The 14,886-nt window shown below is 41.6% G+C and overlaps 1 protein-coding gene and 1 pseudogene across 9 annotated transcripts in view; one reads left to right on the plus strand and one right to left on the minus strand.

The window, feature by feature from the left end:
• The first annotated feature begins 843 nt into the window (after positions 1–843).
• Positions 844–14,886, plus strand: part of DOCK7 (dedicator of cytokinesis 7) — a 209,569-nt gene continuing 195,526 nt past the window's right edge. For 4 of the 9 annotated variants that reach the window (XR_011565855.1, XR_011565854.1, XM_070786430.1 and 1 more), the window contains exon 1: positions 859–1,382. Coding sequence is in view for 7 of the 9 variants with exons in the window: in XM_070786430.1 (XP_070642531.1) it covers positions 1,345–1,382 (38 nt within the window). In the remaining 2 variants the exon portion in view is untranslated. Of the gene's footprint in view, positions 1,383–14,886 lie in introns of all 9 variants that reach the window. The other 5 variants (XM_070786431.1, XM_070786433.1, XM_070786435.1 and 2 more) reach the window with 4 other exon arrangements.
• Positions 8,185–14,290, minus strand: LOC109556853 (large ribosomal subunit protein uL14 pseudogene; annotated as a pseudogene).

Genomic DNA, 14,886 nt, shown 5'->3' on the forward strand with positions numbered 1-14,886 from the left:
GAGACCCAAGAGACATGGGGATGACCCTGGGGTCAGGAAGATCCCCTGGAGTAGGAACTGGCATCCCACTCCGGTATTCCGGAAAATACCATGGATTGAGGAATCTGTCGGGCTACAATCACAACTGAGCACACACACACGTGCATGAACACAAATATACATATTAAAGTCTTGCAACAGTTAAGAGAAAGCTACTAAAATTAAGGTATTTTTTTCTTAGTTTCACTGTAACATTAGTAATCAGCAAATATGCATTAGGAGCCAAATATACTAGACACTAAGGGATTACAACAGAATAATGAAACAGGATTTCTACCAGTCCCTATTTTATAGACTTGATGAGCAAGATCAGTTTGGTAAACATTCAGATTACTTAGCAGAATGTCAAAATGGCCAAGTACATCAGAACTCATCTGGTTCAACACATACAAATGGAAAATCAGATTCAAAAGGGGAAAGAAATAGATTCAGGAAGAGTCTTATTACCGCAGAAACACTTGTCCTCAAAGAAAAGGCTTGGGCTCCGGGTTTGAGTTTGGGTTGAAGAGGTTACCATCTGTGTGACCTACGACCACTCGCTTAGTTTCTCTGAACCAAATTCCTTTTCTCTAAAATGGGGATAGTAACAACTTATTTCCAAGAGCTGTTGTGAAGATTAAGTAAAATCGTGTGTGTAAATCTCTAACCCAGGGCCTGGCTTAGGACCACAAGCAACTATTATTATTGTGACCTCTGCAGGAGAAAGCTCTTTTCTGGCTCTTTTTCTATAAGAAAACCCATCCAGTGAGACCCCATTCACAAGGTCGCAGCAGAACAGAAAGTGCTTTCAACTGCTCGGAGATGGGCGCTGCAAGAACACGGACCCAGCCATCCCGGGCGGCAGAGCACAGCCCCCTCGGCCAAGCCTAACTTCCATTTCCTTCCCTTCCTTTTTGGGAGAGCTAGGCTCCCCCCACGCGCTCGGTTATCTTATTTTCCTGAGCCTCGCCGGGTCGCTGGCCTCTCTGCGTCCTTCTGATCATGTGGGCCCCGCGGCAGCCGTGCGGTCACGGCCGGCGGCTGGGTCCCTCCATGCCGCATTCTTCCTCTTGGCTCCCGCGGGCCGGAGCTGCGTTCTGAAGCCCGGGTTCCCGCGGGGATTGACGCGCTGGGGGGGGAGCGGTTTCTTGCTGCGCGTCTCTCAGAAGCATTACGGCTGGGCTCGTTCCCGGCTCCGGCCGCCAGCCCCAGCCTCCCGGGTCCGGAGCCGGGACTGGAGGAGGCGGCGAGGGAGGGAGCGCGAGCGAGGAGGCACGCGCCCGCCCGCCCGCCCGCGCCCAGACCGCTGCCGCCGCCTTAGCAGCCATGGCTGAGCGCCGCGCCTTCGCCCAGAAGATCAGCAGGTAAATCTGGGGCGTGTGGCGCGCCGCGGCAGCCGGAGGAAGAGCCGGAGAGTCCTCCCGGGCCCGGCCTAGGAGGCGGGTGGGTGTGGCGACCAGGGCGCCGGGATCCCGCGGCCTGGTCCGCTGCTGGGTGGAGGGGCCGAGGGGACTCGCCGGGGCTGCCGAGGCCTCGCGCGGCGCTCCTGCCTCGGCCCTCAGGCCTCGCCTACCCCGGGGGCGCAGAGAGCCCCGCGCGCCCGCCTCCGCCGGCTCCTCGGCCGCCCGGGCCTGGAGTTTGGCGGCGGCTTATTGAAAGGCAGGCGGGGTAAGCTCGGCGGCTGGCCTCTCCGCGCTTCCCGAATTCTTTGTGTCCCCACCCCCGGGCTGGCCGGGGCCCTTTCCCTCTCCCCGCCCACCCTCGGTTCTCCCCAGGAGGGTGCGGGGGTCCGCCCTCGTCTCCACCCCAACAAAAGGTTCGGCGCGCGGCGGACTCCTGGTGGAGGAGGGAGGCCGCCCCTCCTTCACGCCCCTTCACCCTTCCCAGAAATCTGACACGAATCCTATTTGCACCCAGGGGTCTTGTTCAGAGTGGGCGCGTGCACCCAGAATGGAAAATGTACGGCCAGAATAAAAAGTTGAGAACCTGTGCTTTGCACCTTCCGTGTGCAGCTGCAGGATCTGCCGAATTGTACGCTGGAGCTTGATCCTAGTAGCGTGTGAATGTAAATTACCCTGTATTTCTCGTAGCTCCGGAGAAAGATGGATGATAGGCAGTGTTCTTTATACGCCGGCCCTTTGACTCGTTTTAAGAGTCTAGACGTAAAAAGTAAACGATCAAGGCTGAGTTTTCTTTTACCTACTTGTGGTGAGAATGTTGCCGCCTTTCTCCCCTCTAAAACTAAAAACTGAATTACGGTGGAGGATTCTAATATTTGTAGACTTTGTGAAATATACGAATGTATACGACACTAGACATTCTGTTAATCATGAATTCACAAGAAAAGAAACATTCGAAAATATTACTTTTTCGACAATTCTATTTCCTTGACTCTGGATCTTTTTAGTTTACTGTTATTTCTGAAAGATTTTTTTGCCTGCCAAGCAAGTCTTTTCTTAACTATCTGAACTTCCATAGTGTTACTCTATTTTGGTTATGTTTTTCATTTAAAACTAACATCTCTTTAAGCTTTGTGCTTATTTGTTTTTTCTTTCGAACTTTAAAACATATTTCATTTCCTCAGGAGGCAAAATAGCAAATGCTTAAGAGCATAGAGGCTCAGTCTATGACATGGGCTGAAACCCTGATTGTTACTTTCTAAGTTGACGCCTTGGCCAAATTGATTAAGTTCTCTTAAGCTTTAGTTCTAAGCTGGTCTGGATAATGGGTAAAAACAAATTAAAAAAAGTGTACCCAGCTCGTAGACTTGTTGTAAACATTGTGGCATAATTGGTGTAAAGGTTTTAGTATGGTGTATGGCTCCTGCTAGCTATCACTGAACTCTTAAGTAGTATAATCTAGGGAGCTGTGATAGACTTAATAGGAATTTATTACTTAATAGGAAATTATTACTTTTGTTCTTTTTTTGTAAAATAATTTGATCTTGTTTCTGAAGGTGGTGCCCTTTAAAAATAGATGTATTATTTGACATGCATGCTAAGTATTAATTTCTCTTAAATAGGGCCAAAAGCTTATCTCTGAGAACACTGTGCTGATCAAGAAAGTGCACATTAGGGAGTTAGGTATGAAATGTATACAATGTTTGTTCTCCAGTCATGGAATTTGTCCTCAGATAGACATGACAAAACACAAGAAAAAAAGATAACCAGTTTTGCAAAACAACAAAAAATTCAAATTAACATTGCCTTGTAAAGTTATAAAAGTACATGAGGCAATAGAAGTGAAGATATATGAATTGATTGGAGAGATATTTAGACATAGGGGTGCAGTGACTGAATGTGGAAGGTGAGGAAGACTGAAGAGTCTGGGAGGACATCCAAGTTTCTGATTTGAGCAAATGGGTTAGAGGCAATTGTTGAGGTAAGGAAGTGCAGGAGGAGGAAGGGGCCTGAGAGTGGGAAGTGTGGTGTACTGGAGATGTTAATTCAGTTTTGGACTTGTTAGTTTCCAAGTGCTGTGGAGCACTCAAAGAGAAATGTCTATGAGGCTGTTGGTACAGGTTTAAGATGCTGAAGAGAGATTGAGTTGGAGGTCTAGATTTGGGAGTAATCAGCAAGTAGACTGTAGTTAAAGCAGAGGAGTAGGTGAGATAGTTCAGGAGGAATGCTCGGACTTAATTTGGAGGGAAGACCGAGGACAAAACAGCTTATCTGGTCGTTGTGAATGAAAGATACTTTCCTCCTAGGAAAATACGGCTGAATAAATTCCTGTTCTGCTTCTTAATTTCCTACCATGGGAAGTATAGTACAGTTTGAAAACAAACTGCCTGGTTTGACATCCTAGCACTGCCCCTCATAGAGTGAACTTGGGCAAGTTATTTCCCCACAGTTTTACTTCATTTTCCCTATCTATAAAATGGAATTAATGGTATATGGACTCACCGTATAGGATGGTTGTCAAGAGTTGAATAAATTCATACCTGTGACGTGCTTATAAGTGCTTTTTTGATAATGAGTGCTCAGTAAGTATCACTTTTTAAAAATTATTATGGGATTTATAAAATGGCTTAGGACCATTTCTTGGAAGTAATATTCCTTTTTATGATATACCTGTATGAACTTTGTTGCACTGTGAAAAGCCTGTTGCTATCTGAAAACTTACTTTTCTTTTTCAAAGGTTTATGGTTTTTTAAAAACCTTTAAAAAGAATTATACTGGTCTCTTTTCTGGCTCAGTTATTTCCTAGCCCTTTGCTTTTAGTGCCGTTGTTTTTTTGAGGCTGTGATTTGATGATTTCTTGAAGCTCTTTATTCTGTATCACTGATTGCACTACTAACCTCAGCTCATCATAGAAAAGCAGACTTCATGTCAAGTACTGCCTCTTGTCTGTTCTCCCCTCTTTTGGAGAACAAGACATATGCTTTGTTAACCTTTGTAATCACTCCCTCAAATATAATGAGCTTCCCAGGTGGCTCAGTTGGAAAAAAATCCACTTGCCAGTACAAGAGATGTGGATTCAATCCCTGGTCCAGGAAGATTTCATGGAGAAAGCAATGGCAACTCACCTCCAGTACTCTTGCCTGGAGAACCCCTGGACAGAGGAGCCCGGCCGGCTACAGCTGATAGGGTTGCAAAGAGTCGGACATGACTTAGTGACTGAACAACAGCAATGTATAATGGGTGCAATTTATGGAATGTTGTTTGTAGATAAATGATTTAGCATTTTGTTTGTATTATTTTGTCCTGTCACTTGATATTCAGCTGTAATGATGAACATTTGTGTATACTTAAAACACTTTTTACATCATTCTCATCTTCATAACCCAGAAGGCAGAAGAACATAGAACAGAAGGTAGGCTCTAGGTCACATCCCTCAGGTTGCAATTCTGCTTATACAAATGATAGCTGTGTAATTCTGGGCAGTTGATCTAACTAACCTCTTTGTCTTGGTTTGCTTATCAGTAAAGTGGAGCTAGAAACCTCTATAGGGTTAATTTGAGGATTAATTGAGATAATACATGTAAAACACAAACCTGTGTCTGAAACATAGCATTCAAAAAATGTTAGCTGCTGCTATTATTCCTTACTTACCGTTCCTATAATCTAGATGCAGAACTGAGGCCTACTAAGAGAATGAGATTATTTGTCTTATTTGAGGCTCAAATCCGAGTCCTCTGATTTCAGATGTTAAACCCTTACTATTTGTATTTTCTTTCTGCAAGATATTTTCTGTGGTAGTTCTAGATTTTCTAACAGTGCTGCTATTAGTATCCCCAGAGTTACCCTCGCTTTTGTAATCTTTGTTAATTTGGTATCATTTTGCTGCCCAAGAATCAGAATTTAATGAAAGACTTCATCAGATCTTTATTTCTGAGGAAAATCTTACATGAGTGGGATTTTCTGGATATAGGCTTATTTATAACCTCAGTTGTTTTTAGTCTTGAATCTGTTCATAACCCTGGCTGGATAGGCCCAGTCTTTTAATTTACTTTGTTCAATTCATTTTCTCATTCCTGATCAAAGTAAATCATTTCCACATAGTATCAACTGTTTCAGTGCTGCCTGTGTCATCACTTTAGACACATATACCACCTCCCTGACCTTCTGTTGTGCTCATCTTCCTAACTGTTAATGCTGAATATCTAACCTATTTCTTGCTCCTGAGCTGCAGAGTAGTGTTAGGAGGAGACTAGAGTAGTCCAGAGTTGATCTTGTATTAATTAATGTCTTCTCATTTGAAATGAGGTTTATTCCAAATAATTTCTCTCATTTACTATCTCTGTTTACCTACTCCATCTTTTACTGAAAACTTTGGGACCATATCACATGGTGCTGTGCTGTGCTCAGTCGCTTCAGTTGTGTCTAACTCTTTGTGACCCCATGGACTGTAGCCCGCTAGGCTCCTCTGTCCATGGAATTCTCTAGGCAAGAATACTGGAGTGGGTTGCCATGCCCTCCTTCAGGGGAACTTCCTGACCTAGGAATTGAACCTGTGTCTTTTATATCTCCTACATTGGCAGGCAGATTATTTACCATTAGCATATGGGAAGCCTCCATACCACATGAGTCCTTCATTTTAACCTTGACATGTGACTGTCCCAGTATGTCATTCAGCCGTCCTTCTCTTGAACCCGAAAGATGTCTTGTCCCTAAAACTTACCTGTTTTATTGTATTTTGGACCATGTATCTTGCCACCTACTCCCAACCTTGATCTCACAATTTTCCCTTTCCTTTGTAGCATCTTCAGTCTCTTCTTTTTCATGGATGTTTCCCTTAAGCCGTAAGGCTTATCATGCCTTTCTCATCATAAAACAAAGAACTGTCGAGTCTTCTGGCATTTCTAGCTGCCAACCAGTCATTCCTTTTTCTTTTATAGTCACCTTTCTCACATGTGTGTGGTATAGTCACGACTACTTCCTACTTGCTCTCCTCGTCAATCTTGTAGCCATATGGCAGTGCTTACCATGCTACTTTATGTGTACTTGAATTGTAGACCTCTTGAGAATTAGGAATGGTTGACTTTTTTCTTTTGTTCATCACTGATTTCATGTGCTACAGTTTTTTATTTTATTTTTTAAATTTCTCATGCTTGTTCTCCTTTTTCCGTTCCCCCTCTTTTATACTGCTTTCAGAGCTCTTTGAGGACTGGTCTCGGTCTTTTTGGGATTCCCAGGTGGCACAGTGGTAAAGAATCTGCCTGGCAGCGCAGGAGATGCCAGTTTGATCCCAGGGTTGGGAAGATCCCCTGGAGTAGGAATTGGCAACCTATTCCAGTATTTTTGCCTGGAAAATCCCATGGATAGAGGAGCCTGGTGGCTCCATGGTGTCTGTACTCCTGTACAGTCCATGGGGTTGCAAAAGCGTTGGACACAACTTAGCAACTACACATCAATAATCCCTCCTTATCCTCAACTCACCCACATTGATGGATCTTCAAAAGTATAAGTGAGGAACTCCTTTCTTACTTCACCATCTAATCTTTTTTTTTTTTTTTTTTTTTACCATCTAATCTTTATAATTCCATGGACAGAGGAACCTGGCAAGCCACAGTCCAGGGGTTTGCAAAGAGTCGGACACAACTGAGCACACACACACTAGGTCTTTTTATCTCCAGTGCTTAGCACATAATCTTGAGTAAACTGGACATCTAAAAAGTGTATGAAGGAATACCACCCTGCCACCTGAATCGTTTTTCATAACCTCACTTACAGATAACCACAATAAGTTTGTAGCTTATCTAGTCCCTCCCTCCTCTAATTCAAATGTGTTTCAAATGAATTCTCCCTAAAACACAGCTTTTATCATGGCATGCTGCTGTTGCTGCTAAGTCGCTTCAGTCGTGTCCGCTTCAGTGCGACCCCATAGACGGCAGCCCACCAGGCTCCCCCATCCCTGGGATTCTCCAGGCAAGAGCACTGGAGTGGGTTGCCATTTCCTTCTCCTATGCTTGAAAGTGAAAAGTGAAAGTGAAGTTGCTCAGTCGTATCCGACTCTTTGCAACCCCATGGACTGCAGCCTACCAAGGCTCCTCCGTCCATGGGATTTTCCAGGCAAGAGTACTGGAGTGGGGTGCCATTGCCTTCTCCTTATCATGGCATACTTATGTTCAAAAATGTATACATAGTGACTTCTTATGGGGTTAAATCCAGCCCCCTGCTTGCATTTTAAAAGTCATCTATAATCTGGTCTTTCTCTTGTGCTTATTCTTGAGTTTACATTTTGGACTAGTCAATCTGGTGTTTTCACTTGACCCCCACAATGCTCTGCTCATTTCCATCTCTGTAACAGTTCTGTTGTTTCTGATATATGCTGCCTTTTCTCTTTTAAATCTTACCCTTTGGTTCAGAGTACTCCAAGCTGCTGTCCTGACATTTGAGATAACCATTTCCTTGCTTTTCTGTATTTTTGCTACCTATGAATGCATCCATAAGTAATTTAATTTAGAAAATTTTTGAATTCATTTAAATAGAATCATATTGTATGTTTGTATGCTGTTCTATCTTCTTTTGCTCAAAATTGTAACTGTGAGATTCAGCCATGATGTTACAAGCAGTTGAAGTTCATTCATTTTCATTGCTTAATATTTTTCATTGTATAAACATAACCACAATTTTCCATTCTACAATAGATGGACATTTGGATTGTTTCCAATTTTTCTTTTGGGGGAGCAAATAATTTTTATTTTTTTACAAATACACCAAAGAATCATGCAATGCTGCTGGCATTGGATGCAGTCCCGGGCCACAAGCCTGCACATTCCTTTGCAATTGGTCCTGTGATGGCAGAACCTTTCATCTCGCCTTTATTGTTTACTGTGACCCCTGCATTATCTTCAAAATAAAGAAACACACCATCTTCTCTCCGGTATGACTTTCGTTGTCGAATTACCACTGTTAGATGTTCCTTCTTTCTGAGCTCTGGTTTGCCTTTTTTGACTGTGGCCATCACCATGTCACCCACACCAGCAGCAGAAAGTCTATTCAATTGAACCTTGATCCCCTTCACAGAGATGATATACAGATTTTTGGCTCCTGTGTTGTCAGCACAGTTGATCACGGCTCCAACCGGAAGACCCAAGGAAATCCGGTATTTCGCACCAGAGGACCACTATGTCCTCGCTTCGATATCTTGAAGGCCGGAAAGGGACAAAAAGGACTGTTTCCAATTTTTGGCTATTAGAAACAATGCTGCTATGAGCATTCCTACACATATACTCTGGTACATGTGTTCATGAGTTTTTCTAGGGTATACTCAGGTGTGGAGTTGCTGGGTCTTGATTGCTTGTTGTAGCAATTTTATTTATTGTCAAATTTGTTAGGCAGTGCCAAACTTTTCTAAGATAGATGTACAGATTTACACTCCCACAGTGTTGCTTTACATAGTTACCATCACTTGGTTTTGCTAACTTTCTCATTTTTGCTAGTCTGATGGATGCATGGTGCTATCTTATTATAAAAGTTTTAACGCATATTTATTTGATTACTAATGAGATTGAGCCCTGTTTTTGTATGTTTATTGACCATTTGAATTTACTCTTTTGTAAATTACCTAATTAAATAGTTTGCCATTTTCTTTCTTTGTTTCTTCCCTTTGGATTCTTTTTCTTATTGATTTTTGTGAGTACCTTACATATATTCTGTAGATTAGTTATTTATTGATTTTATATTTTGCAAATATCTTCATACACTATGGTTTGTTTTTAATCCTTTTTCTGGAATCTTTTGAAAACTAGGCTTAATGCAGTATAGCAGTTTTCTAAAAAAAAATTATAGTACTTTTGGGGTCTTATTTAAGAAATATTTTATTACCCTGGGGTCATTTGTATATCATATATTTATCATAAACTTTGTAATTACCGCCTTTGTATTTAGGTTTATATTCCACCTGGACTTGATATGTGTATGGAGTGAAATTTTATTTTTTTCAGAATGGATTCTCCTTTCGCTATTGATCTGTCCTGCCATCTCTATAAATATGTTTGTGTCCTTATTTGTGGGTCTTTTTTATGGGTTCTGTTTTGTTCCATTGATCTGGTTATACATCTTTTCATTAATTATAAACAGTTTTCATTATAATAAGCTTTGGAATTTGGTAGGATAACTCTTTCCACCTTAAAAAAAAAGGGTCCTAGCTGATCTTAGCTTTTTGAATTTCTGTGCATATTTTAGAATCTACCAAAAACAAACAAAAGCTCCCAAAAGTTTGGTGACCTAAATGGGAAGGAAATCCAGGGAAGAAGGGTTATATGTGTATATGTGGCTGATTCACTTTGCTATACAACAGAAATTAAGATATATTGTAAAGCAACTATACTGTATACCATCTACAAAATGGCAACCCACTTTGTATTTTCTTTTTTAAAAATTTTTTACCAAAATTTAATAATAATCCTTGATTCTTTGAAATGGGCACAGGCTTTTCAACTCTGAATGGTCCTCAGGTCCTCCAAAAAACAAAATAAAACACCCCCCCCAAATGAGAAACTGCCCAGTCCTTTTAGAATTTGATTGGGATTGCTTTGAATCTATGCATCAATTTGGGGGAGAAATGATATTCTTATATTATTGAGTTTCCAATTCATGATTGTGGTGTATGTCTCCATTTATTTAGGTCTTTATATCACACGATGAGGGCTTCCCTAGTGACTCAGATGGTAAAGTGTCTGCCTGCAATGCAGGAGACCAGGGTTCTATCCCTGGGTTGGGAAGATCCCCTGGAGAAGGAAATAGCAGCCCACTCCAGTATTCTTGCCTGGAAAATCCCATGGACTGCGGAGCCTGGTAGGCTACCGTCCATGGGGTTGCAAAGAGTCGGACACGACTGAGTGACTTGACTTTCACTTTTCATCACACAATGAAATTTTATAGTTTTCTCTGCAAGGTTTTGCATATCTTTTGTTAGATTTATTTTTAGGTATATATCAGTGATACATCTTGCTGGGCTTCCCAGGTGACTCAGTGGTAAAGAATCCACCTACCAGTGCAGAAGACAGACATGGGTTCAATCCCTGGGTAGAGAAGATACCCTGGAGAAAGAAATGGCAACCCACTCAAATATTCTTGCCTAGAAAATCCCATGGACAGAGGAGCCTGGGGGGCTATAGTCCATGGGGTCACAAAAGAGTCAGACATGACTTAGTGACTAATAAATAATAATATATCTTGCTAAACTCTTGTTAAATCTAAAAATGTGTATTCCTTTTTATTTTATTTTTCTTTTATGAGACAGGGTGCTCAGGGCTGGTGCACTGGGATGATCCTGAGGGATGGGATGGGGAGGGAGGGGACAGGGAACACTTGTCCACCCATGGCTGATTCATGTGAATGTAAGGCAGAAACCACCACAATACTGTAAAGTAATTAGCCTCCAATTAAAATTAAAAAAAAAGAAAAAATATAGACCTAGGTACAGTGACGGGTAGCCTTGCCCTCCAGATTTGTTATATCAAATTAATTTTGCACAAAGAATTGGTTTTAAGGGGCAAAATGTACTGACAATTTGTAGTTTTACTTAGTTATAGACATTGGTTGCTATTTTACACTGATAATGTCTGCTCCAGTTTTTTACTTTTAGTCTATATCTTTTGTTTTGCTTCTTATTTATACTTTTTCTTTACAAGTAAAAAAATGAAAGCATATCTTGAAGAAAATAATAAAATAATAATTAATTGATTAAAATAATTATACTCTTTACCCAGGAAAAAAATTTTTTAATCGAAATTTAATAATAATCCTTGATTCTTTAAAATGGGCACAGGCTCTTCAACTCTGGATGGTCCTCAGGCTGTTATACAACAGCATCGTGGGACTGATTCAACCAGAACTGTTATATTATCTCAGGAAAACACAGGGTCAGTCTTTTTCAGGAGGCTTAATATTCCAACTTTGTACTTGATAAACCTCTGTTACAGGACGGACTAAAGCTGAACGGGAAGATTAGGCTGCAGTCAACCTACTTATTGCCCTGTGGCCTTGTTTATTCTATGTACATAGCTGTATCATATGAAAATCAAGGATTTTGTTGTATCTTTTTGAAACTTGTAGCTGGTTTATTTTTTTGTGTTGATCTGCAGATTATTACCTTGCATTACTGTATAGATTTTTAATATCATTTCTATTCAACATTGTGTTAGTACTGAGTGTCATCATTTTGCCGACAAAGATCCATATAGTCAAAGCTATGGTTTTTCCAGTTGTCACGTACAGATGTGAGAGTTGGACCATAAAGAAAGCTGAGCACTGAAGAACTGATGCTTTTGAATTGTGGTGCTAGAGAAGACTCTTGAGAGTCCCCTGTACTTCAAGGAGATCAAACTAGTCAATTGTAAAGGGAATCAGTCCTGAATATTCATTGGAAGGACTGATGCTGAAGCTGAAGCTCCAATACTTTGTCCACCTGATGCTAAGAGCTGACTCATTGGAAAAGACCCTGATGTTGAAGGCAATAGGAAAAGGAGGCAGCAGAGGATAAGATGGTTAGATAACATCACCAACTCAATGGAATGAATCTGAACAAACTCTGGGAGATGGTGAAGAACAGGGGAACCTGATATGCTGCAGTCTATGGGGTTGCAAAGAGTTGGACACAACTTAGTGACTGAACAACAACATCCTCAGTTTGTTTATAATCTCAAAGTGTTTTCACTTGGTATTAAGCCTTATGGTTACTGTAGGTTTTTGTAGATCTTTTGGTTTGTGTTCCCTAGAAAACAGATACTGAGACAAAGATAAAGAGTTAAGACTTTTTCTGGGAGGCATAATCCTAGAGCATTACAAGAGAAAAGGGAAGTGAAGCAGAGATAGATGGGAAACAATGTAAGGTAATACCTTATCTCGTTGGCCACTGCTTCACAAAGAGCTAGGAAGAGATTGTTCGGCACGTGTGCTTGCTAGGCCATACAGGTTATCATTGGACAGCAGAACAGTTCCTCAGATCTGCAGATGGGATTCTGAAAGAAGAGGAAATTTATCTACCTGCTTTTCTCCTGAGTCTTCTAACTCAGAGTTACTTCCCTTTCCTTTCTGGGTTGCATCTTTTGGACCCCTTTGTCAACCACTCGAGATGTCCCCCTACTTTTTCAGTGGCCTTTTATAGAAGAGACTTCTTGGCTTCAAGTGACAGAACCTCAAATCAATTTGCACATACAAAAAGTTGCTGACTAATGTAACTGAGTACATTCGGTCCAGTGGTTAATTCAGTCCAGTGATGTTAATATAAGCTTCTTATCTTCTTGTCTTGGCTAGATTTTCCACAGAGTTGTAATAAAAGGGTTACAGTGGGAATTGACAGTCCCAGGCTAGAATCCTGCAAGTTTAGTTGTGGCAGAAAAGGTTTAGGAACTCAGTTATTGGTCTGGCTTGGATCACATTACTATAATCCTTCCTTGAACCAATTATTAATTTAGGGATGCAGGGGACTCTGACCAGTCCCTGGGTAGTATGTCCTCTGTGGCTTGGGGGAGAGATATGATGGTGTCAGCAACACTCAACCTCAAAGAATGAGTTCCTTATCAAAAAGGAGTTTATAACCAAAAGAAGGAGGATCAGAGAGCTGGTCCCCAAAACAACTGATATTCTTTGAAATTAGTCATTTGAAGTTGGCAATGGCACCCCACTCCAGTACTCTGCGAGCCTGGAAAATCCCATGGATGGAGGAGCCTGGTGGGCTGCAGTCCATGTGGTTGCTAAGAGTCGGACACGACTGAGCGACTTCACTTTCACTTTTCACTTTCATGCATTGGAGAAGGAAATGGCAACCCACTCCAGTGCTCTTGCCTGGAGAATCCCAGGGACGAGGGAGCCTAGTGGGCTGCTGTCTATGGGGTTGCACAGAGTCGGACACGACTGAAGCGACTTAGCAGCAGCAGCAGCAGCAGCATCACTATAATCATTTAAATATATAGCTGTATAGTCAGCTTGACTACCTGCTAAAATTTAAATGTAGCTGGTGAAGTACAAAAAGAAAACCAGGGTAACCTGATGCCAGCTGTGGATCCCGTCTCTTAACTTTAAGTTTAGCTCTCACCTTAATGCCAACTCTGGGCTTTCCTCGTGGCTCAGCTGGTAGAGAATCTGCCTGCAATGCTGAAGACCTGGGTTTGATCCCTGGGTTGGGAAGATCCTCTGGAGAAAGGAACAGCTACCCACTTCAGTATTCTGGCCTTGAGAATTCCATGGATTAGTCCATGGGGTCGCAAAGAGTCAGACACGACTGAGTGACTTTCACTTAATGGCAGCTTGCACCTCCCAAGGAGGTCTGCTTGGTTCTTGTTTTCTGGCTTTCCCATGCTTCTTTCTGTACCTGCACTCCTGCCTCATCCTTAGGTGTTCCATATTTGTCCTGTGACACCAGAAAACTGCACTCCTCTGTGCATATCAGCCTATTATTGATTTTCAGAAACTTTGCTAAAGATACAGAGATGGTGGTAAGGGGCCTCAGGGTCCAAAGCTTTCTTAGTGACTTCATCCCAACTCTTCTCTTTTTCCCGTCATCAACATTCTTTTTCTCACTGTAAGCAGTTTCTTCCTCTTATCTACACAGAGTAGTTCCAATCATATCCAAACTCTTAAAAACATTTTTTTTACATTTATTTTAATTTTTATAGTTATTATTTTTATATTTTATTAATTTATTTTTGGCTGCACTGGGTCTTCGTTGCTGCACGTGGGCTTTCTCTAGTTGCAGTGAGTGGGGCCCACTCTATAGTTGTGGTTCACGGGCTTCTCACTGCGGTAGCTTCTCTTGTGGTGGTGGAGTACAGATTCTGGAGCGCAGGCACAGTGGTCCTGGCGCACAGGCTTAGCTGTTCCATGGCATGTGGAATCCTCCTGGATCAAATCTGTGTCCCCTGCATTGGCAGGCAGATTCTTAACCACCGAACCACCAGGGAAGTCCTCTTTTTTTTTTTCTTTAAACAAAACAGGACAACTTTATTGAGCTATGCTTTACATACCATATACTTAGTTCATTTTAAGTGTATCATTCAGTGATTTTTAGTAAATTTACAAAGTTGTGCAACCATCACTCAGGATCCTGTTTTAGACCTTTTTCATGCCCACCTAGGATCCCTCGTGCCAGTTTACAGTCACTCCCTAGTCCCACCCCAAGCTGCGGCAACCCCTAATATACTTCTAAGTCTGTCACTTTCTCTCTAAATTTGCCTTTTCTGAAAGTATCACATAAGTGGAATCATGTAATACATGGCCTTTTGTGTCTGGCTTCTTTCACTTAGTATAGCTTTTCAAAGCTTGTCATGTACTGGTACTGACATTGTGGTTTTGATTTGCATTTCCTTAATGATTAGTGATATTTTTCCTGTGCTTATTAACCATTTACATATCTTATTGGTGAAATATCTATTAAAATCTTTTGCTCAATTTTGAAGGGATTATTTATCTTGTTTTTGAG

Source organism: Bos indicus, chromosome 3 (genome assembly GCF_029378745.1).
Source record: "Bos indicus isolate NIAB-ARS_2022 breed Sahiwal x Tharparkar chromosome 3, NIAB-ARS_B.indTharparkar_mat_pri_1.0, whole genome shotgun sequence".
NCBI lineage: Eukaryota > Metazoa > Chordata > Mammalia > Artiodactyla > Bovidae > Bos > Bos indicus.